Source organism: Sinocyclocheilus grahami, unplaced genomic scaffold (assembly GCF_001515645.1).
Source record: "Sinocyclocheilus grahami isolate Dianchi unplaced genomic scaffold, SAMN03320097.WGS_v1.1 scaffold497.1, whole genome shotgun sequence".
Taxonomy (NCBI): domain Eukaryota; kingdom Metazoa; phylum Chordata; class Actinopteri; order Cypriniformes; family Cyprinidae; genus Sinocyclocheilus; species Sinocyclocheilus grahami.
Window position 1 is genome coordinate 236,539 of NW_015505676.1, and position 24,684 is coordinate 261,222.

At 35.9% G+C, this 24,684-nt stretch overlaps 1 protein-coding gene across 1 annotated transcript in view; it reads left to right on the forward strand.

Annotated features, from left to right (window-relative positions):
- The window catches only part of LOC107554296 (ephrin-B3-like), a 41,303-nt gene extending 18,648 nt beyond the window's left edge, over positions 1-22,655 (forward strand). Inside the window, exons 2-3 of the mRNA XM_016236777.1 lie at positions 7,159-7,454; positions 22,591-22,655. Coding sequence (XP_016092263.1) covers positions 7,159-7,454; positions 22,591-22,655 — 361 coding nt within the window. The remainder of the gene's footprint in view (positions 1-7,158; positions 7,455-22,590) is intronic.
- Positions 22,656-24,684: the final 2,029 nt, after the last annotated feature.

The following is a 24,684-nucleotide window of genomic DNA, read 5'->3' on the forward strand; positions in this document are numbered from 1 at the left end:
GGCATAACATTTCCGTCACACGCTTGAGGTATTCGGACAATCACAATGCACTGGATAGCTGGCCAATCACAGCACACCTCGCTTTTCAGACCGATGAGCTTTGTAATAATCGACGTGTTTCAAAAAGGCGGGGCATAGAGGAGAAACAATAATGTGCAGGATGTGAAAAATAATGTGTTTTTTGAACTTTAAACCACATAAACACATTTCATTACACCAAATACACAATGTTATTTTTAGCAGCATCATATGACCCCTTTAAGACTTAGGAAAAAACCTAATTCAAATAAAAGCTGTTCCTTTTGAACTTTCAATTCATTAAAGAATCATAAATAAATGTATCGTTTTCCACAACAATATTGAGATGCACAACTGGTTTTAACTTTGATATTAAGAAATGTTATTGAGCACCAAAATTCAGATTTTCCATCACAGGAATAAATTACATTTATAAAATATTAAATTGTAATATTTCCCAATATTATTGTTTTAATTGTATTTTTGATCAGATAAATGCAAATAAAAGCATGTGTTTAGGAGTTGACCAGATTGCATTTATGCAGTATTTTTTATTAGCTGCTACATTTAAAAGGGTTAAAATGCAAAAAGTACAAAGCTGCCGTTGTATCAGCTATAGCAAGCCGCTGATTGTTTACCATTATCGCCCCCAGAAGTTCCCTAGTTTTAGGTTTTTGTTTTTGTGTTTGCATATGTGTGAGTCACTGTGCATTTGTGGCATGCGGTTCTCAGCTGTGTGGTAAGTGGGTTTCAGTCCGTGAGAGTTCAGGAATGTGTAAGTTATCTCCAGCCCTTAGCTAATTAAATAGCATAGATAAGAACATGAAATAACACTCTCCGAGCCCTTTAGATAATCTGGGTGCACTCAGCTGGTCTTGATGACCGTAAACTCCACACACACACACACATTTAAATGACGACATACCTTCTATTGTTTTTAATTAAAGCTCAATACTGCAGTCTAGACCAGCATGGAATCAGATTTCCATATGGTCACCCCTATCATTCATGAAATTATACAAATTGCCACCCGTTGTGTTCTTTTATTAAACGTTTTACTCTGTTATGCCTTAACAACCGATAAGAGTGTAACACACTTAGTTCCGCTTAGCATATTTACTATGTTTAAATAAGTTAACATTTGCAAAATTTTCCCTCTGAATCAGTGCAGAAAATAAGATGAAAGTCCACATATTCAGTTTAGACTTCACTTGGTGCACACTAATCCAGATCCTAAAAGAAAACCTTTTGAACTTTACTCTTTACTGCATTATTTGTATTAAAAGTTTTACTTTTAAGGACATTCAGGGTTTGTAACTTTAGGGGATGCTCACACACACACACACACATGCATACACACGTTCTTAGAAAACCAGGGAAAGAGAGGAAATATCCCCAGTTTTGTACAATTACTAAAATTGTAATAAAATTGTATCATTATATAAACTCTAAATCGAGGTCATTTTCCACATTGCTGCAGTGAGGTGAAGTGTAATCGGTGGTTCAAGTTTGTTTGAGTTTCAGCTCCATCTTTTGTTGCTTTAGTGTGGCATGAGGAAACTAATGCCCATGATTCTGCAGTGGTGAATCGATAATGAATATGAGCCTTGTGAATTCTGATCCTGCTCTGGGACATTTACATTTAAAGGGCTTAATCACTGATTTGTCAGGGTTTATGTCTTGGTTGCGGAGCTGGGGTTTTTTTCTCATGTAAGAATGCCTTTTCTGTCTTAAATTTCAACATAAATGAAGATAAACATCTGCATTTCATGCCGCATATTTCATACATGAAAAGATCAGTTTCAGATGGCGGTGTATTAAAATCAGAGTTCATGGAGCTCAAGGAAAGAGCATCCGCAATACATATGTAGGCATTTTTCACTTTGATTGTGTGTTTACTTCAGTGCAAAAGGAGGTCTTATTCGACTCGAATTTAAACCAAAAATCACCTTTTCCATGAATAAATATGTTTGCATAATCCACCAAAACCAAACCGAGAGGAAATTTAGCATTGTCAGGCCTGATAACCACTGCAAAGAACACAAAATATTTGTGTTTTCGCTGAAACCACTAACAGACAAAGACTGTCAGTTCTTTCAACAAGCAAAGCTGTTTTTTCCTGTGGAGGGAAGACAAATGCATTCAGCTCGTCAACTGGTGATCACATCACAGAGCAATTTTGACATGTTCAAAAGCCTTTGAAAAATCAGTGTAGTGTAGTCAGAAACAGATGCAGCATGTTACGTTTGCTTCCATCAGTAAATTGTATTATGCTGAGATTTGATTTTTGTCCTTTGTTATTCTGGGGTGGTCTTGGTAACGGCCGCCGTGCTTCGTATGTCTCAGCAGGGGTCTGACAGCTCTCTGATAGAAATGTCTTCCGTTTGGACTGAAGGAAAACGGTTGGGATCTGCAGGGTGGCAGGATTTGAGGTTAACGTATCCATTTGCTTGAGATTAAAGAAAACACAAGTAAGATGAAATGCACCCTCTGTTGTGAAATTGAAGGGGCCATTTTCTACACTTTTGACTACATGTAGTGCACCAAAAAGTCATAATTTAGTATTTCACGACCATTTTCTACACTATCTCTGACCCTTTTAACACTGACAGCAGTTTGCAGCAGACAGAAAATATTCATTTACAATGAGAGTTGGCGATTTGAGGCAGCATGAGCTTTTTTTAGATGGCGTGTCAAGTAAAAAGTACATCAGCTTTGAAAAATGTGTCTAGAGATCCCTAAATTTGAATGCTGGAACCCGTCCTGTGTGAACGGCTCCTTCAAGCTTGAATTTCTTATGGATATGATTCATATTTTATTAAGTCACACTGACTTGTTAAATTGACAGCCCTTGTTTATTTGTACTTGTGAGTGGTTATGTGCTCATGGTTTTCAAACTTAATACAGTGTCAGTTTCAGATTGATCCATTTTTGCAGCTTATACGTCTATATAGTTCATCGAACTTTTGAATGTATTTATTTTTGAAACAGCAAGGAAAATTCTTTTTCATGATGTGTTCTATTAAAGTGGTATAAAATAATACACAAATAATACATTTTGCGGTGTTTATAACTTTTATTAGGGATGCACAATATATTGTTACCATGTCAGTTGACTGATATTAGAAATTTTTAATTTATTCATTTTCAGTCGATATTTAATTGTTCTGGCTCATTTCCATTTTTTCACATTTATACTGCTGTTGTACTATGTACTATGCAGAAATTAACATAAATAAATAAATAAGCAAATAAATAAATGTGTGTGTGTATAAATACACGTATTCTTGTTTAAATACGTATATAAATAATTAAACGTGTGATGAAAGTAGTCAAATAAATAAAATAAATTGGTGGCCAAATGGAAAATGTTTAAGGAAATGCTAAACTCATCCTAACTGTTTTCTTTTAATCACTCATTTATTTCTGAATGTAGTTCCGCATTTATTTTTCCTCTGCACAACATGCTAAATGATAGGGTGTCAACCATGGACTTGGGCGGGTCTTGTGATAGCTGGGGGCGTGGCTTTCCCGCTGACAGGAAATGCATGGTGTAAATCCAGTATAGCCTAGTAAAGTCACTTTTGCCGTTCAACAGAGCAAGATGCATAGAAAAACGGAGCCGTATTGTCCGTACAGTATCTGTGACTTTACAAATGACCCAACGGAATGGCCAGAGGTGTCATTTCCTGGCATTCGATATTCGCAAATCTAGGGACCGTCTCTAAAGTTACATACGACATTGGTATACACTTTTCTAACTTCAATAGCATTTGAGGAAAATTACTTGCAGTAACACAACCAACTGTGAAGTGTTCATGTAGTTCTCAGTTATAATGCAAACGCTTTAGATTTTTGATATTTATTAAAATAAACTGCAAATTCATATATACACTGTAGAAATTACAGTAACTAACTGGCAGCAGTTCGCTGTAAAAAATAAAAAATAAGATGTAAATCAACGGTAGAGAACTGTAAATTAATAGTTCTCTACTAGAGGTTTGGTCCTCCATACTGTTGTCATCATCTTACACTCATTTAAAGTTACATTTAAATGTAAACTAATAATTTAATCATTAAATTATTACATTGTTAAATGTAATCTTTAGCAACTCTCAAAATGAACTCTCAACTCTCACAATGTTGGGATGCTTAAAGCATTTTAAGATTTCCTTCTTTTTAATTTAAACATAATAGTGTAAAACTTTATTATCAGCCATTTATCGGTTACAGTCCTTTTTTGTCTTTGCATCTCTAATTTCTATCATTATGCACAGACAAAGTCCTCGTCTGCGTTTGTCAAATAACATAATACACTTAGAAAGATAATGCATGAATTTGAAATTATGATTTTCGTCTCCTTTTTTAGTCGCATTATCTTGCTGAAAACAAACTTTGGAAAGCCCAGCGTGGGCTCATGGGAAGATATTGGGTTGGTGCGAGTGAAGTGGAGGTTTGTTGATGAGCGAAAGGGAACAACAGAGTCTGGTTTCAAAGCTTCCGACGGCCTTAGAAACTCAAGGGCGGCCCAAAGTCACTCCATCTCTGCAGTGCACGTGTAAAGGAGCCCTGGGATTCAAACCCGCCAATGAGAAGCATTAAACCAGCACTGAAACCCGCAACGCCTCAGAATGTAATCAGGTCGACCACCTCTAACCTTTATCTAAACAGTGTGGGGTGAGTTCACTAACCAATCACAATCCGGTTTAACCAGGAAAGAATGCCAGATTGCCCTCCTGTGTCTTCGATCAGACACAATTAGGTAAATATATCAGAGACAAAAGGATTAAACAAGTCTGTAGAAATAACTAAACATACAGACAGTCTGATGAATGCAGTTCGTCTTATATGGTCAGAGAGTGTGTGTGTGGTCATCATAATTCACAGCCTCTGGTAAATTGCTTGGTTCGATGCGCAGCACAATGTAAACACCGAAGGCCTAGTGTGTGTTTTTCACCAAACAGTGATGAGTGAGTTTTTGTTTTGATAAATTAAAGCGTCTGATTAACAGATTACGATATTTACCCTCAGTCGGATCCCATATGTTAGTAGCTAATGAAAAGGCAGAGATCAGATCACATTGACTTTTGTTGCGTCTGTGACGGATGGCTGATTGAGGCCTAATCTCAGTGTGTTAATGGATATGTGTTGATCCACAGATCAGGTGCTTTTGTTCTCACATGGGTTTTTTTTTTCTGACTAGGAAGCCTTTTTTGATCTATCTGTCTGTCTGTGTGTGCAAAGGTGTCTTACAAACTTTGGTGTGGTTAATTGGAGTTTTGCATGGATGTCTCAGCCTGATGGAAATGTCAAGCTTTGTACACTTAGCGTGAGGAGAGAGGGGTCTGCAAAATACCTTCTATCTGCAGTGGTGTTATTTGTGAGATAAATTTTCAACTTCAGAAAAAGACTCTGTCTCTGAATAGAGCTAAAATGTCAGTCTGCTAAATGCCAGAGCTTTCTTTCCTCAAGAGGATGAAGGTATAGGAGCTTTTAAGTGCTGTGTTTCAACATTGGTCTTGGTTTGACTGAGAAAGTACTATAAAATACTGAATAATTGTTTGTTATGCTCAGTTATGTTTTTATGATAGCGTTCATATATTTGGATATGCTCTCGTCACATACACTTTTTGGTTTTCTATCAAGGTCTTCCTATTGATTACTTGGTTTTTTACAAAGTTTTATTTATTTTATTTTTGAACCTTCACAGAAATCTTACTGCATTTTTAGTTTCTCATTAAGACATTATTTAGTATTTATCAAAGGAATATTCCATCCAAAAATTAACATTTTGTTTCAGATCCATATAACAGACATTATTCTGCGGGACACTGAATTATAAAAAAAAATAATGAAGTCTGAGGTTGCCAAGCTCCACAATAGTAAAAATGTACCATAAAAATTCTCCATTACTTTAGTAAGTTCATGAAAGTAATAGTGTCGTTCTTTTGAGTTCATTTCAAATTAATCTGTTGATTCATGTTAACCAACCAGGGGCCGCATTCCCAAAATATTCTTAAGAGTAAAATTCTTCTTAACAGCTAATTTTTATTCTATTTCCTAACTTAAGAATAAAATTATGATTTTGTATATAACATTTTTTGAGGGGCCATTCACACGGAATGTGTTTTTTCTTTCCTCTGCTCTACTTTTCAGACTATTGTTTGCAAATGATTATTGTCTGCACACATTGCAAAAAGACAGACTTTGAGGTTATTTTCATTGAGTTGATCAGCAGGTCTTTGGCAAAAACCACCATATTTAAGAACTTCATAAGAATTTGTCAAAAATTGCTCTCACTGTTGGAACACTCTTACAAATGTATTGCCATTTCTTAACATCTTTAAGAAGATTTTCCTGAATTCAGCCCCTGGTCTGAATGATTAATTCAGGTATGAAAATGATCGAGTTCTCAAGTTCATTGACTCAATGATCCGGACACAGCAGTTAGCATCTTGCTGAAGGGATGAATAATGACTTTGAAATTTCATTCAGTTTCTCACATAAAGCAGTTGTATGACCTCAGAAGACTTTGAATTGAGTGCACAAGTTGTATGAATTAGTTTTATGATACTTTTTGTGTCCTTTTTGCTGCTTGATAGTCTCCATTCATCTCAAGTCAAGTAGGCTTTTACTATCATTTCAACCATATACAGTACAGTGAAACGAGACAACGTTCCTCCAGAACCAATGTGCAATGCAGAACAACATAAATTAAAATAACAAAATAGATCACATCAGACCAGTACGATTCTTCAAGTTCAATATATCTTCTTTTGTTTTTCACAGAGGAAAGTCATACAGGTTTGCCATTGACTCGTCCCCTCAATCTAAGCAATTTCGGGTTTTACTATTGTAGGCAAAACGTTATCCCCACATATGCTCATTTTCATCACATTGGCAAGCAAAACCACACATATGCCCTCTCACACACTCTCCTGAACAAAGGGCATGTATGTTTACATTTTGAGTAAAAAAATGTATGACCAAAAGGGCAGTTTCAGCTTCAGACAGGCCTTGCGGTTTCATATGCACGATCACGCAAGCAAATATCAAACTGTCAATCTCAGTTTCCATGGAAACAATCATTTCTCATTTGTGTGTCACTCAAACTTCATCTCTCTGTCTCTAATTCTACAGGTTTGGAGATGAGAGGGGCTACATACTCTACCCTCAAATAGGGGATCGTTTGGACCTCGTTTGTCCTGCCACGAGTCCATCAGGGCCGAACTCTCCTCCTGAGTATGAGTATTATAAACTGTACCTGGTGTCCTCACGAGAGCAGGCCGACAGGTGTGAGGTGATGGGCGCCCCGAACCTGTTGCTCACCTGTGACAAACCCAACAGCGATATGAGGTTTACCATCAAGTTCCAGGAGTATTCGCCCAACCTGTGGGGTCACGAATTCAAGAACTTACGAGACTATTACATCATAGGTAAGTGTGTGTTAAGTTAACCAATATCGCAATATAGTACAGTTTTGGACAACAGCATTTATTTCTGGGAATCATTTCCATATTTTGGGTCCTCTCCGTCTAGTTAAGCAGAAGTTAGCAGCACGTGTTCGAGGCATAATGTTCCTTGGTGCTTAAATTGATAAAACAGGTTCAAGCCCGGTCATGTTTCATAATCTTAATTTTCACTTTCTTGGGGGTTTTTTGTGCTCTATTATAACTGTTCTTAAACTATCAGCCCACAAGCCAAATTCATCCCACATGTTACGTTATCTTGTGCACTCGTTAAATGCTACAAATAATTTATCCACTCATCCAACCCACAAATCAATTTTTCACAAAAAAAAAAAGATATTCCCACAGCTTAATTTGTTTCCTTCATTTTAAGTAAAATCATGGCCATGTTGTACTAATTTGTTCCCTCATTTTAGTACAATCGTTACCATGTTTTAACTAAATTTAAATGAGGGAACAAATTACTACAAAGTACTCATAAATTAACAAAAACAAGGGAAAGGAATGGTAAATGTGGCCACAAAATCACTGAAATGAGGGAACAAATAAATAAAAAGTGGCCATGAATTAATTAGTCATGTGAACAAATATCACATGCAATAATTTTATCTTGTAGTTTTGTAGGATTTTTATAGCACACAACCTTTCCCAAACTTTTTGTAAAAGATTATAGGTCCCACTTTATATCAAGTGGCCTTAACTACTATGTACGTTCATCAAAAAATAAGTACAGTGTACTTATTGTGTTCATATTGTATTGCAAAACAATTTTGCTGCTATTGAGGTGGGATAGGGATAAGGTTAGAGACAGGTTTGGAGGTAGGTTTAAGGATGGGTTTAGGTGTAAGGGATGGGTCAACAGTGTAATTATAAATGTAGTTTATTAATTACAGAAATTAATTACAGATGTAACTATATGCAGATATTTTTTTTAAATATAAGTACAATGTAAATAAGTGCATTGTATTAAATGGTTCATTTATGTATTTATATGCAAGTAAATAGTAGTTAAGGCCACTTAATATAAGGTGGGGCCTGACTTTATACTATATAAAGTAAAAGCCGTCAGTTAGTATGAATTTGAGATGAATTTGAGACCCCTGATTCATATGATTAAATATTAAAAATTTAAAGCCCAAAAATTAAGATTGCAAATAAAGTGATAATTTCAGCTATAAAAATGATTTGAATGAACAAATATTTTTAGGGAATATTTGCTAATTACCCAAGTGCAATAATACCATTAGCAGGGGTTCTGTCCCATCAAATTTACCTCATAGTTGCTCCACCAAAAGTTGAATCCATCGATAAAACACAGAATGTGTGTGTGTGTTACTGTTTGTTCCCTAGGGAAATCACTTTTAATTAACCTAAGTTGGCAGTTGTTAATTTCTACAATATTCCTGTAATGAGAAAGAGAAAGACAGAGCGTTGGGTGCTGTTCGGTTTTGCACACGCTTGTGATTATGTGGATCTTAATTGGCTGTAATGGGCCTGTGAGACTCAAGGGCATTTAAGAGCAGCTAGACACAACAGCCCGACCAATGGCAAACACACTCACGCACATACACACTGTGCGTTTCCCTTCCCAAATATCCACGTATGGTGTCTGTGCTGTCATAAATCACGGATGTAAACCGTTTATGTGTTTTAATATAGGATAAAAGCACCGCGTATTACTAGTGTAGGTTTTTGTGGTTTCGTCCTGTTGTGTGAGGCTGCGAGTGATGCTTTTAGCTGGTGCTTGTTCCCCCTGTGATCTGCACTGTTTGAAGCTGAGATCTTCTCCCTGCTGAGTGTGTATCAGAGTGTATCAAACGCTCCAAGCTCTTTTGTCAAAACTTTGATCACTGGGCGCTAACTGAGTTCCCAGGGGAGCACTTTACCCTAAAAAGCGTTCAAAAAAACCCACTGCATTAGAATCCCTCTCCTAAACCTTTCCTTTACCATCATATTCTCCAAAGCACATTCTCACATAGTCAATAATTCACAATAGTAGTGTGAGAGCTTGCCTCATTGCATTACTGTCTGAGTTAATGGTAAAATTAAAAGTGTATTACCGTGGACTTACTGTACATGCACAGCCTTGTTTGTCTGTTCTACAGCTACTCGTTGATATTTCGACTTTGGAGCATCAGAGTTTGCGTGTGTGTGTGTGTGTGTGTGTGTGTTTGTCACACTGGATTAGACTTGTGGTAAGGGGCTGTTAATTATTGAAAAGGTCTCGTTGGTTTATTTATCAAGGTTAAACTGAAATATTAGAGATGAACCTTACTCCCACCCTAACCGGTCTGTGTGTGTGTGTGTGTGTGTGTGTGTGTGTGTGTGTACCCCCCCCCCACATTGATGTCACAGTGTGATACTGCAAGCGAGTGGCATGATGCAGCAAAATGAGAACGCTCCCGTTATAATCAATGAAAGCATATTGTCTGCAAGTGAGCAACATCATTTAGATTTAGATTTAAGACATGAATTTATATGATTCAGATTTAACATTTTACATTTAGATTTTAACACTTAAAACTAAAATTAAGATTAAACATTTTAATTAAGATTTTACTCATTTAAATTATTAGATTAAATTATTTGAATTATTAGATTGTAGATTTAGATTTTTATATTTGTACTTGTATTTAAGATTTAAGATTTAGATTACATTTATCTTTAACACTTAATAATTTGAATTAAGATTCTAATTTAAAATTTAAATTCAGATTTTGTTTTTTAGATTTAAGATTTAAGTGATTATATTTTAATTTAAGACTCAAATGTACCATTTGAATACAGATTTGTAAATGTAAGATTCAGATTACATTTAGATTTATCACTTAAGATTTTTGGTTTAGGATTCAGATTTAAAATTTGCATTTAGATTCATTTTTAAGATTTAGATTTATGCTAGATTTGTACTTGCATTTAAGATTTAAGACTTTAATTTGAATCTTAAGAGTTAAAATTAAATGTACATTTAGATTTAACACAAGATTTAGATTTAAGATTCAGTTATAAAATTTGCAATTTGATTTATGATGATGTTGTTTTTTTAAGATTTGTACTTGAATTTTAGATGTTAATATAATATTTTGGTTTAAGAGACATTTTTTTATCATTTCACCACTTGAATGTATTTTAATATTTAAATTTTTTTATAATATTTATTTGCTGATAAATGTACAATTAAGTAATAAGGTAACACTTTATTTTAAGGTGTCCTTGTTGCACGTTACATGTACTTACTATTATAAGAACAATACATTATGCATAATCACATGCAAATAGCTCTAAGCCGAACCCTAACCATATAGTGATCATATGCTTAATTAATATTACTCAGTACTTAAATCTATATTTACACTGTAACAAGGACACCTTAAAATAAAGTGTAACAGTAATAATTTTAATATAAAATTATTCTTAAATTTTTGTACTGTTCAAAACAGTTGAAAGAAATACTTTTTGTTGCTTAAATTGGTCCGTTTTTGTTGTTAATACTGGGATGCCAGTTAGCAACCCTCAACATTTGGTGCCCCATATTACTTGCAATGTAGAAATGTGAGAGGTTTTCCGCACACTTTAACGCATGCCATTACATTTACGTATTTTTAGCAGCAACATTTAGCATACCTTGCTGCACAGTTTGAAGCCATGTCAAAATTAAAACCGTACTATTTAATTTCACACAGATGCCGCTGCTCTCTGAGTTCCAAAGTTCAGTGTTTGTGGTTGTGTGTTTGCCATGCTGAGCCAGTGAGTTTGCCGTCTGATGGCTATGAGTAGTGACAGGTCCCTCCCAAACTAGGTCAGCAATCAGAGCCCCGTGCCACACTATGGTTGGTGTGTAAACGTGTGTGTGTGTGTACCATGTGTGTGTGTCACAGCGTAGAGTCTGTGTTTATCCCTGTGAATGTGTCCGTTAGAATTTCCAGCTCTATTTCGATTTCTGCATGTGTCGGCTTGATGTGAGTGATCTGTGTGTGTGTGTATGTGTGTGTGTGTGTGTGTGTGTGTGTGTGTGTGTGTGTGTGTGTGTGTGTGTGTGTGTGCTAATATTCTCCTGATAAAGATCACGCTGTAGGTCTCAGGTTAATGGGATATAGACGGTTTAACACAGTGATTCATTAACCTTCTGGCATCTGCAGCTGTGCTTAAAGTCATTAAGTACACAAAAACACACACATATACATGAAAACACACAAACAAACCCACACCTGACCTTGTGTAAATGTTGAACCATTCAAAGTGAGTCTTACAAACATATGATCTTCATAAAAACCCTATGGACACTGTGGCTGGTGTGTTTATTTAATTTAATTTGATTTGATTTTACGAAACTTTCTACACTGCTATAATGCACACAGTGACATCAGACATAACCCAGCACACACACACAGCAGCAGAAGCAGGGGTCAATAAAGGCTCTTTTGATGGATGGACTTGTGAGCAAAGGGAGGGAGATTACGGTGTGAGGGATTGTGGGAATTCTCCTCACCAGCTGTTCACTAGAGACTGGGAGAGAGAAGATGAAGGGATTGAGGGGCGGATGAAGAGAATGGAGTGAGAGAAAGTGAATGGAGAAATCGGATGGTTATGTAGGTGAAGGCTCTGAGGAGTAGAAAAGGAAATAATATTGAATATAAACACACACACTGGCTACACTCACTGTTATACAGTTGTTAGTCTTATTTTAAACAAAGTTATCGTTCAGAAGTTTGGGGTTGGTAAGATTTTTTTGTGTGTGTTTTTGAAAATCTTCACCAAGGCTGCATTCATTAAATTACATTTTCTCTATTTAAATACATTTTTAAATGTAATTTATTCCTGTAAATAAGCTGATTTTTCAGTAGCAATTACTCCAGCTTTCAGTGTCACATGATCCTTTAGAAATCTGATTTGCTTTTCAAGAACCATTACTTACAGTATTATTATTATTATTATTATTAATGTTGAAAACAGTGGTGCTGCTTAATATTTGTGGAAACCATGATACATTTTTTACAGGATTCTTTGATAAATAGAAAGCATTTTTTAAATAGAACATTAGAAACCTCTTTAATTTAACTTTTGATCAATTTAATGTATTCTTGCCAAATAAAAGTATCGATTTCTCTCAAAAATAAAACTTACTGACCCCAAACTTTTAACAGTACCTTCACTGTTAAAATGAGTTACAACCAGCTTCTGTCTCTTACATTTTTGAAAAACACAGTTAATAAATAAATAAAATGTTATAAAAGACACCATCTTTGATATTTACTTCAGTCACTGTGGTTACAGGTGATATTTACAGCTATCATGAGAAAAGGGAGCAAGAAAGCCTGATTTTGGGTATTTGTTCTTACAGAGAGTATTTGATCCGCTTTTGTAAAATGTTGTGTGAACAGGTAATTTTAATATTTAAAGTCATGCCTGTTTTGTAAATGCAGTTGTCAATCCCATACACTGTCTGTACTGTATGAAACCAACTATTCACATACAGTGCAAAGAAAGTCTTCTTAGTGAAATATTAATTAGTCTTTTTTTTGGCTTGTTTTTAGTAAAAATATCGAGCAATTTAAAAAAATAATAAATGAAAACAAGACAAATTTACTTTTGAAGCAACACTGCATAAGTTATTAAGACTTGTTTTCATAGAAAATGCACTGCACTGGCAGATGTTTTTAACTTGTTTATACTTATGCTACGTTCCACACAGCTTGAAACTCTGAATTTTCCCACCTCATACTTAAAAATAATGACTGGAACAACACGCGAGGAGCATCATTTCCAGACTGGAGTACATTGTCTGAAAACAAGATGTTTCAAATACATGTTATTCTTTCGGGCATATTGTTGTGGTCTAAACACAAGGTGAGATTTAATTACTTTTGACCTTATCAGGACAGCTCCTTGATGTAGGCTCTCTTGCATTTGGTTTAGACTTTCACAGGGCCCTGTGTGTGTTGTCAGGTTCTATTTCCACATCTCATCCATTCCATCCCTCCCAGACCATTGACACACTTCTGAGAGGTGCTATTAGTCAACCTATTAAGATAATTAGCTCAGAGGAAACGAGACAGAGAAAGAGACAGCCCTCCTCCGACATACAGCGCCTTTGTATTTGTATTCATGGATCCAATCCATTTGAATTTCCTCTTTATTGACCAGAAAATGAGATGGACAATGACTGAGAGTAGCCCGTGCTCTAAAAATCTCCATAAATGTAGTAGATACAATTTATGCACTATATTCCAAGTCTGAAGCCATGGAAGGTTTTAGAAGACTTGCCATATAGTGCACAAGTTGCTATTTTAAATAGTCTCATCTTGACTGAATTACAAATTATATAAAACAATGTCTTGGTCTATGGATATCCTAGTAGCCATTGTTCATTCCGTTATCAAGAAGTACAAGCTATATCACTCCAACCAGACATTGAGTAGAAAGCTTGTTCTTCAAAACTCTGAAGAAGGAGAGTTGCGAAAGGCCAACAGTGGCTTTGAAAAAACCACAGAGTTCAATAACCAAAAATAAAATCTAAACTCAATCATATCAAGAGCTCTGGCCTACATGGGGTGGTGGTACAAAAGAAGCCATTACTCAGAAAGAACCATGTTGGGAGAGAAAGAAAATGTAATGCAGACCTAGGAAAGATATTGTGGTCAGATGAGACCAAGGTAGAGCTTTTGAACAGAATTCAAAGGTGCAGAGCTCACGCTGCTCACACCTTAAAACACCATACCTGTAGTGAAGTATGCTTGTGTAGCATCATGCTGTGAGCCATTTTTGACCAGCAGGGACTTGGCATCTTGTTCAAATGGAGTGAAGACTGCATTGTGCCAAAATACAGGGAAACAATGCAGGTGAACCTGAGCTAGTGCTAAAAAACACAAGCTTTGAGATCAGTGCCTCGATGCAATCTCGGGGAATGGGAAGATGGAGTATATATGCAAATGAAGATATCTCCATTGTTTCTTTTTAAGAATATTTGTAGTATACAACAACGTGACACTAAAATAACTAGATTTGCATTTCCAGAAAAAAAAAACATTGCTCGCAATGCAAGGCATAAATTTAATTCCACATCAGAGGTGCTTTGACACTACGACATTCAGCACGCACATGCTATGAATAAAACGCATGTATTGCAGTTTCAGATGGCTAAATGCAAGAAAGAATCCTAGTTTTAATTCATTATGCAAATACTGCATGACTACTCCATTTTTATTATTCGACTAATCTGTCAGAAAAGTAGCCAACTAGTTGGTGAGTCATCATGTATCTGATTTCTTCAGTCGTTTACATCTCACAGTGTAATATTTTGTCACATGATTGCCGAATTATATCTCCTAACTGACACTTTATTTCTTGTAATTAAACTTCATATCTTACATTGTGAATTTACATTTTAAAAATTGCAACTGTTTTTCAGAATTTTTACTTTTTCTCATAAATGTGAGTGTATATGTAAGGAATAATTGACAACGAGCCATTGAATTATTCGAAAAATAATGCACACCCAAGGTGGTGATGCGGCCACAATGTGAAGTTATTTTCTAATAATTGAATGGACCAGAGTCAATTATTCTGCTTATACTACGGTAATAACACCTCAAATATTGCTCAGATGTTGTATTTCAGGACATTTGTCAGGTTTTTGTCATTAAAACGCTTTTGTGAGTAGGATTAATTTCTTATGCATCTCATCCAACACGTCCTAATTTCAATATGTCATTTTAGACCTAGAAATAGAGGCATAAGCAGTTAATAATGAAGATATTAGAGACCGTCCAGTCCTCTCAACAGGGTTTGGTAACAGCGTCTCTACTTATATCTAAAATGTAAGTTCATCTGCTTCAAGAACAGTGGCATATTACCTCGCTTATTAACTTAACTTTGTGCCAAAAACATGGAAATAATTTGGGATTTTTATCTTATTGTTTGCTGTATTTATTTGCTTGGTCAGGGTCTTTGTGGGGTTTGGTTCTTTTGCTATTGTAGGCCTATTGTAGAACACCTGAGAAGAGATGACGCAACCCCTCAGAGGACCTCAGATGATGCCAACCCTGAAACAACTTACAGAACTACCACATTTTGCTATAAGTTTGATTGCATCATATAATAATTGCTGTTAATATTATTCATCGTCTGTTTTATTACATCTTAAATTGATTTTTCCGTACTGCTGGTTCGTCTGGTCAGAGGAGAACTGGCCCCCCGACTGAGCCTGGTTTCTCCCAAGGTTTTTTCTCCATTCTGTCACCGATGGAGTTTTGGTTCCTTGCCGCTGTCGCCTCTGGCTTGCTTAGTTGGGGACACTTCATTTCCAGCGTTATCGTTGACATGATTGCAAAGATACTATTTAAACTGAGCTGGATGTTGACATCACTGAATTCAATGATGAACTGTCTTTAACTGAAAAATTAGTGTTTACTATTGTCATTTTGCATTATTGACACTATTTTCCTAATTAATGCTGTTCAGTTGCTTTGACACAATCTGTATTGTTAAAAGCGCTATATAAATAAAGGTGACTATTGTAAGTACCTTCGAAATATCTGAAATCGTTTGGCGAACTGATATGGACATGTAAAACGGTCAAGACCTGCCTGGAACTACTTTAGCGCGTTTCCCTAAAAATAATTGCACACCTTAAAACCTTTGTCAGCCAATCAGATTCAAGCATTCAACAACGTGTCAGCATCATTACTCCAGTCTTCAGTGTCATGTGATCCTTCAGAAATCATTCTAATATGCTGATTTGCTGCTCAAGAAAATTTTTGTGAAAAGTTTTGTGCTTTGTGGAAAACGTCATACTTTTTTTTCAGGATTCTTTGATGAGTGGAAAGTTCAAAAGAACAGCATTTATTCAAAGTAGAAGCAATGTAAAACTCTTTACTGTCACTTTTGATTAATTTAATGCAGCCTTGCTGAATAAAGGTATTAATTTGTTTTAAAAAAACTTTCTGACCACAAAGTTTTGAACAATAGTGTATTTGAAAGTTTATAAAGACCAAAAATAGAAAGCGCACTCAAAGCTGATATTATCTACAAAGAAAAGTTTGAATGCGGTTCTTATGTAAAGCAGATTTAAGCTGAATTAATCGCAGACGTTTGTGGGGAGCACTGTAATTAATTCAGAGCTGAAGTGCTTAATGTACATCTGATAAGTATATAGAGACACGCACATGTTTCTAAAGACAGCAGAGTACGGAAACAGTCACAGTTTGTTTTATCATGCATATGGAAAAGTTTCAAGGTTTGTTTTTGAAATGTCTCATATTACACTTTTTATACTAGTCAAATTGAGTGGAATCCCTAAAAAAAACGGAATAAATTATTCGCTTTTTTTCAAGGAGATTACAGGTTTTCCTCTGGTTTATGATGTTTAAAATAATTTCCACACATCAGCCAGATTAAGTGGAAATATCAACCTTGAAAAAAGGTTTTTGCCAGTAGGGATGATGCTTTCATTAATTATAAATACGCTTTCAGAACTGTGTTTGCTGTTAGCTGGCAATGAATAAGGACTGCTGCTGTCTAAACTATGCATATTTCATGACATTAATGTATAGCACTTTAGTCCGCATCAAGCTGTGGGCAGATCTGCGATGTCTACTGCGGTACCTCATCAGCGCAGAGTTCATAGAGTTTCTCTCTCTCTCTCCTTCTCCCATCTCCCTCCTCTTCAACTGTTCCCCACGCCCCCACCTCCACGCTGCTGGCTGCGGGCTGACTCAGATGTCAGAGCGCATTATTTCAGCAGGCCGATTCTCAATAATGTGTCTTTATCTGGGCTCTTTGTGGTACAGGGTTTTGGTGGTGGGGCCGCCCTGGGATTTGGATGAGGGAGGAGGAATCGCGGAGCAATAATGAGTTCTCGTTTTGTTAATGCCTCTCCAGTCCACACCTCTTCAAACATGCATCATATACTCACCTGCAACATGGGGACAGAGATTTCACACTGCTGAATATGCAGTTTGAGTTCTCTGTGTGGGTTTTGTCTGAAAGTGTGAGGGTATGTGTGTATAAACATTGATGTTAGACAGGTAGTGTGTGCGGATTCTGCTGTTGTCGGTGTCTGATTGACAGGTGTGCTTGCGCTTTAAAAGCTGTTTAAAAGTGCGACAGTAGATCTGTTTTCTGCCTTCTTCTCGTCCTCGTCTCTCCAGCTCCTCCAAACATTATTGACATGAACATGACCTAGAAAAACCTTTACCATCTCACTCTTGTTTCACTCAGATTGTTCCTCTGAGTCATTTGTGCTCTCGCTTCACTTCTCTGTACCTTGGAGAAACCTGTCAAGAACATGTCCAGGTCTTGCCTGGCCTTCCAAAAAAGAAAATAAAGAAATAAGAAGTTGCATTTTTCATAAAAAGGTAATTAATTAATTCTATGTTCAAGACCATTAAGATGTTTTGCATTGTAATTTCATTTTCAGGACCGTAAAAAAAAAAGTGCAACGAATGAATCATCATGTATAAATACTTCCAAATTTAAATAATATTTAAAAGCCTTATTAAAATAATGGGATTCTGAGAACAAGTATCTTTAGTTATTTATTTATTTCTTCTTGTTATTTTTCTTAAAAAAAAATTTAAGATAATGTCACAATCCAAAAAGTGTTATTAAATTATTTTGATTTTAGAGTGAATGAAATATGGACTGGACATTTTTGTAATAGGTTTTGTGAGAACCCCTCCCCCAAAAACAAATAGTATATTGTTAATAGTAATATAGTATTGTGAAAATAAACCGCTTATTTTCAATATTAATATTATTAAATATTTTAATTATTATTATTTAAATATACTTATTTTTATTAATATGATCAGAAATTAATATTAACATAACATATATGTATGTTTTATCACTTTCTGTGTTGCTTAACCAGAATAATGCTTCTATACAAAACTTAGAATAAAACATCTGAATGCATTATGGTGGTGAGAATTTGTAATCTTAATATTAAATCTTAATTAAATAGTCCTTCTTTATTTTTATTATTAGGGTGAAACTTGACCTGGACATGCTTCACTTACCTCTCTGTCTGTCTCTCTCGTTTTTTCCCTTATATTAAACTTTCTTTAATTAGACTGGGGCCTCTCACCTTTCTCATCCACTGTCCTTCACTCCCACATGATGTTCTATCTTTTACTCGTCTCATCTCGATCCCTCTCTCTCTCTCTCTCTCTGTCTCTTTCTATTATCTGTGCCCGTTTAGATCATTCATTCTTAATGTTGCCTCATGAAAATGTCCATTAAAAGCAGCCCTGAAAGTACAAAACGCAGGGATTCACTTGAATTTTTGACTTGTTCCTGTAATTATTTAACCAAGTTTACAAGACCTTTTACAGAACCTCTGCCACCTGTGTCTCTCGTCTGAGCTGCAGGGAGCAGCAGGCCTGGACAGCACAGTTAACTAGGAGCGAGTTATGTCTTGTTTCATTAGTTGTGGCTAGATTTATTACTCTGGCTGTGAGTTTATGACCTTGTTAAAGAAATAGTTTGGTATTTTGTTGCTGTGATAGTAGAAGAGTCTGAGTTCCCTGTCACCATTCAGTTCTGTGCACCGCAGGGGTCGCAGCTTTGTGCGCTGTCTGGATATTTCTACACTGAGCTGCTGGACAGGTCAGTCATTAAAACAGGAGAACCCACTGTGTGTGGGGGGGGAGAGGATGTCAGACAGGATTAGCTGTTAATACCTGTCAATTGCTCACCAAAGATGACATTTAAGATTACATCAGTGGGATTTTAGCCCTGTTTCCATAGAGACTGGACTGTCACTCACATGCTGCCTTCAAGACAAGCCGGAATGATGGACGTCACCACGATGTTGTTATTACCACTGGAGATACTTGGGATTTTCTTTGAGCCTTGACTTGGAGGCGTTAATTAAAGAATCACAGCAGAAGAAAATTGGTATTTGTCATAATTAAACACCCCATGAAATTGCTAGACAAGTGCAGTTTGTTTGTTTGTCTGTTTTTCTTTTTGACATTTCCTATAAAGAATTATAAAAAAATAAATAGTGGAAAAGCAAAAACACAAAACAACAACAAAAATTAATTTAATTAAAATTATATTGTCTGAATCGTTTTTGGGGGTTTTTTCAGCTAAAATTGTTAGTTATTATAATTATGATTTCTGAATTCATAAGTATAAACCGTCCAGGAGGTTTTAAAAGCAGTAATGTCCATTCAGTGACATCATGGTAAAGCGTGTTACCAATCAGCAAAGTGCTCACTTAAAGGGATAGTTTACCCAAAATGAAAATTGTCATAATTTCCTCATGTTGATCCAAAACTGAATGACTGTTTATTTTGTGGAACACAAAAGATGTTTGGGGGGGGAAAAAACTCCATAAAATTAAAGTCAGTAGGGTTCAGTGTTGTTTTGGATACCACTGGTTTTCATTATACGTCTAAAAATAGTTGAACATTCTTCAGAATATCATCTTTTGTGCTCCAATGAATAAAGAAAGGTTTGAAACGACATTAGGGTGAATAAATAGGGCCTTTCGCACCACCGGAACCTTTTCATAGTACCTGAACTAATTGTGGAACTGCCCACTTTTTGGCGTGTTCGCACGCAGGAACTAGGAACGGTTTTAGTTCTAGGAACTCTGTTTGGAGGAACTAAATGAGCTCCTACTTCAGAGCAGGGTCTAAAGCAGTTCTATAGGAGCTATCAGTGATGTAAGTGTACGCTAATTGGCCTAACGCACGCGAAACAAAAGCCATGTAAACATATTTACTCCACGAACATGGAAAACAGCGATAACGCCATTTACCTGTTGTCTGCAGCGTTGTGTTCTTTTCTCAGCTTCGATGATATGTAACACTGCAAGTTGTCATGAAAAAATTAGTCTCTTAGCCCAACTTTTTGCTCTTGCAATCGCGTAAATTGTGCATTTACATCTCCATCTCCATTATAAAAAGACATTGCTTCAGAGTTCCTGCTGCCGGTGCGAATGCAACCAGGAAAACGGCCCAAGAGAGAAATAGGTTCTCTAGGAACTACCCTGCTGGCTAGTTCCTAGAACTACGTGGTGCGAAAGCCCCTAATGATGACAGAATCTTGAAAAATATCCTTTTAAGCTATTCATCCAATCATTGCTCAGCTCAGTGAAGCAATAGAACAACTGTTCCTCATAAACGCGCTCACTTAGTGCATCACATCTGCGTAGCGGCAGATGAAAGAGACTTGTTCAACCACAATCCACAGCATGACAGGACTTTATGTGTTACAGATCACAGCAGCAGGCCCGAAAACCAGAACATCTGAACTCTTTTGCAAAGTTCATTGCGTTCCCCTAGTCAAAAGGTGATGTTTTAGGTCCAATATGGTTTTGACCTTTGGAAAAACGTTTACGTTCCCATCTTCCAGCTTCAGGACACACTAAAGAAAGCTTTTTGACAAACAAGCAGTAAGTGGTAATCCTACAATGTTTAGTGCCACACTGAAAACAATGTGAAAAAAAGTTTCTTTCGAAATTGATAGTAAATTTGATTTGATTCCTTTTATATTTGAAATGGTTCCTCGATTCCAAAGTGTTGGGAATTAAGAATCAATTACTAAAATTGGAATCAATTCCATCGAAGAGAATCAGTTATTTTTTAATAGCCTCTTAGTCATTTGGGAATAGTGATAAGTTAGATTTACCAGATACCAGTTCTTTCAGAAGGTTTGTTTCAATGATTCTGTTAAAAAAAAAAAAGTATGGTGAGTAGACGTGATTTGCAAAAGAAAGTAAGCCTTCATAACGTAGTCTAGGGCTGCACGATTATGACAAATATCATAATTGTCGATTATTCCCTTGAAATTGTAATTGCGATTATCACAATTTACTTTGAATGATGTTTATACCATTGTTTGATGCAACTGCATGCCGTATTTTTATATGAAAATAAACAAGCTGAAAACACTCTGACTGAAAAACTTTTAGTGCTTTTCTATAGTATTAAGCCTTGAATGTCAACTACACTCTTAAAAATAAAGGTGCTTCAAAAGGTTCTTCAAGCGATGCCATAGAAGAACCATTTTTGGTTCCACAAAGAACCACTCAGTCAAAGGTTTTTTAAAGAACCACCTCTTTCTTACCTTTTTATAATCTGAAGAACCTTCTTTTGCCACAAAGAACCTTTTGTGAAACAGAAAGGTTCTTCAGATGTTAAAGGTTCTTTATGGAACCATTTAGACAAAAAGGTTCTTCTATGGCATCACGAAGCACCTTTATTTTTAAGAGTGTATACATCAGATTGGTTTAAAATTGGTTAAAAATATGAATGGTATTATAATGTTATACTAAAACTAAAATTAAAACAATGGAAAAACCCTTAAGATAACATATAAAAAGAAAAAACGCATCTTAAGCACGCAGAATAACATAAGTGGACTTTGAACGATTACGTAATTGTGGCATCCATAATTGTAATCGCGATTAGAAATTTGATTCATTGTGCAGCCCTAACGTTGTCACAGCAACTCCAATCTTTAAAAAAAAAAAAAAAAGAATCAGAAACAGTGAAGAATCTATTCTAGAGTTAATTCCAGAACCAGGAATTCCAAAACTTTGGAATTAAACGGCTCTAAACCCTAAAAACTAAAATAGTATTCTCTTGTAAAGAAACAATAGTTTTGTTTTGTTTACAACTTCGAAAAATGTTACAGTGATACAGTGTATCTTTCAGCAAATCAGGTGGCCAATATTACATCACTTAATTAATATTCATAATGCATATTAAAAGATTCATAATGAGATTCTATCCATAATTGTAATCGCGATTAGAAATTTGATTCATTGTGCAGCCCTTGTTTACAACTTCGAAAAATGTTACAGTGATACAGTGTATCTTTCAGCAAATCAGGTGGCCAATATTACATCACTTAATTAATATTCATAATGCATATTAAAAGATTCATAATGAGATTCCCATACTTTCAGATCATTATATGCCCCTATGTTACACTGAGCTACATTTAAAGTGATTTCCCGAGGTGTCCTTGAACAGTCCCGCTCTGGCTTGGTTTTGTCTGAGATATTTTCTGTCATTGGAAGAATGTGTTCTCATATAATCTCTCACACACACCCAGTGTGTCTCATATTGTGTGCTGCCCCCTTTAGGCCTGCCCTGGCACAGCTGCAGGATAATGAGGTCATGGAAGGCCCTCTTGCCAGCAGGAACTTGAGCTTACTTAGGGAAAATTACTCTGGGTTTGTGCAGCCCAAACAGATTGTGCTAATTCCTAGTGGGCTGAAAAGGTTGACTTGGCCGCTGGCCTTATTTGTCGGGGGTTAAAACCATCTTTTCGAGCTGTTGTTGCTCCCATCGTTGGTCATCATGGGTCAATCCCCTTTTGTCAGGTGGGGGTTTGTTTAGGGGGCTGGGGAATTTTGGGAGCGGGGCGGAGCGGGTCAGTATGTGGGCCGTTTCAAAATGTTCTTCTGCCAGTTTTTTTCCCCTTCATCTCAGTTCCAGACATGCTTTTCTGTACATCACCGCAGATCATTGTCTCAATTACCGTAGTCATCCGTTGTTCTCTCTCGTCTGTGATTTTTCGACTGCTCGAGAGAACATGTAGACTGTAAAGTCTGCACTGCAGTGTGTGTCATGTCTGCTTTTCATCTTCCTTTTAAACCCACGGCCTTTTGTCTACCACAACCATCATAAGAACCTTCCAGACTACTGTTTTTCTACGCCTACTCACCTTTCCGCTCACCCTCATCCTCTTTTTTTTTTTTCGTAGTTCCTTCTAGGGATGTCAGAAATGCAGGTACTTTGGTAAAAAGTCAATGATAAACTGCAGCAGACTCAATGTATTTATAGATCAGTCTTACAGCTGCTTTCAGATGCTCACATTCAAATGTTTTTGTGAAATAAATATGAATTAAATCATGAATAAAGTATAAATACATATAAAAATCTAATAAACTAGTCAACCTGAACATACTTTGGGTATATATTTTATTTATTTATTTTTATTTATTTGTATACTTTTGTCATTTCTAGTACAGGAAGAACCAGCCGAAGAACAGCAGAGTCGTGGTAGAAAGTTCGGAGATGGTATTAAAGTAGCTCAGTTTAAATGTATTGTATGAATTGCCCTTACTATGGAATAAAAAATACAGAGTGTATATCTACATTTAGTTAAAAGCGGCTGTAAAACATCAGCTCCAGTGGTGCAGATGGATACGCGCGTGTCGTTGACTTTTTGACGCGATCGACCCGGGTTCGATCCCACCTTTTGCCGAACTTTTTTTTTTCTCCCTTTTCAAATCGCATTTGCGTTTGTAATTTGTTATTTTGTTTTCAGAATTGTGATTTGCTTTGCACTTCTCGGCCACCGTATTTAAATGATACTAACCTTACTAACGTTACTAACCTTGTCTGTTCAAAGTTACATACATTTTTTTCACTCGTGTATACTTATATGCCCAATTATACCATAAAGACCACATAGACAAGTACACTACCATTCAAAAGTTTAAGGTCAGAAAGATGTTTTTAATAATTAATGCTTCTATTCATCACCGATGCATTCAATTCATCAAAAGTGACAGTTAAGGCATTCTAATGTCACAAAAGATTTCTATTCCCAATAAATGCTGTTATTTTGATTTCTATTCATCAAAGAATTCTGAACATGCACATAATGTTAAGCAGCTCTACTGTTTTTACCATTGATAATTAAGAGAAATGTTTCTTGAGCTGCAAACCGGCATATACAAATGATTTCTGAAGGATCGTGTGACACTGAAGACTGGAGAAATTATGCTGAAAATTCAGCTTTGCATCACAAGAATAATATATTTACATTTTTAAATATATTCACATAGAAAACAGCTTTTTTTAAATGTAATAATAATTCACAATATTACTGTTGTTACTGTATTTTTGAGCAAACAAATGCAGCCTTGTTGAGCATAAGAAACATTTTACAGACAGTAACACACAACAAGAGGTTCATCAGCCTCGCTTAATTTAAAAGGATTATTTAGATTCTTTATAGCTCAAATCAAACACATTTTATAGAGAAGTTGGATTATAGTATTAATATAAGTGCCTTGGGCTTTCATTGCAAGTGCATTGTCGTAAACACAATTCATTAATTTTTTTCTCTAATTGAATTTGGGTGGTAACTGAAAGCATGTCACGGATGCTGTCCATAGAGCTTAATTTGTACTGAATTCAGAAAATATCCTAAATCTGTGGCAAAC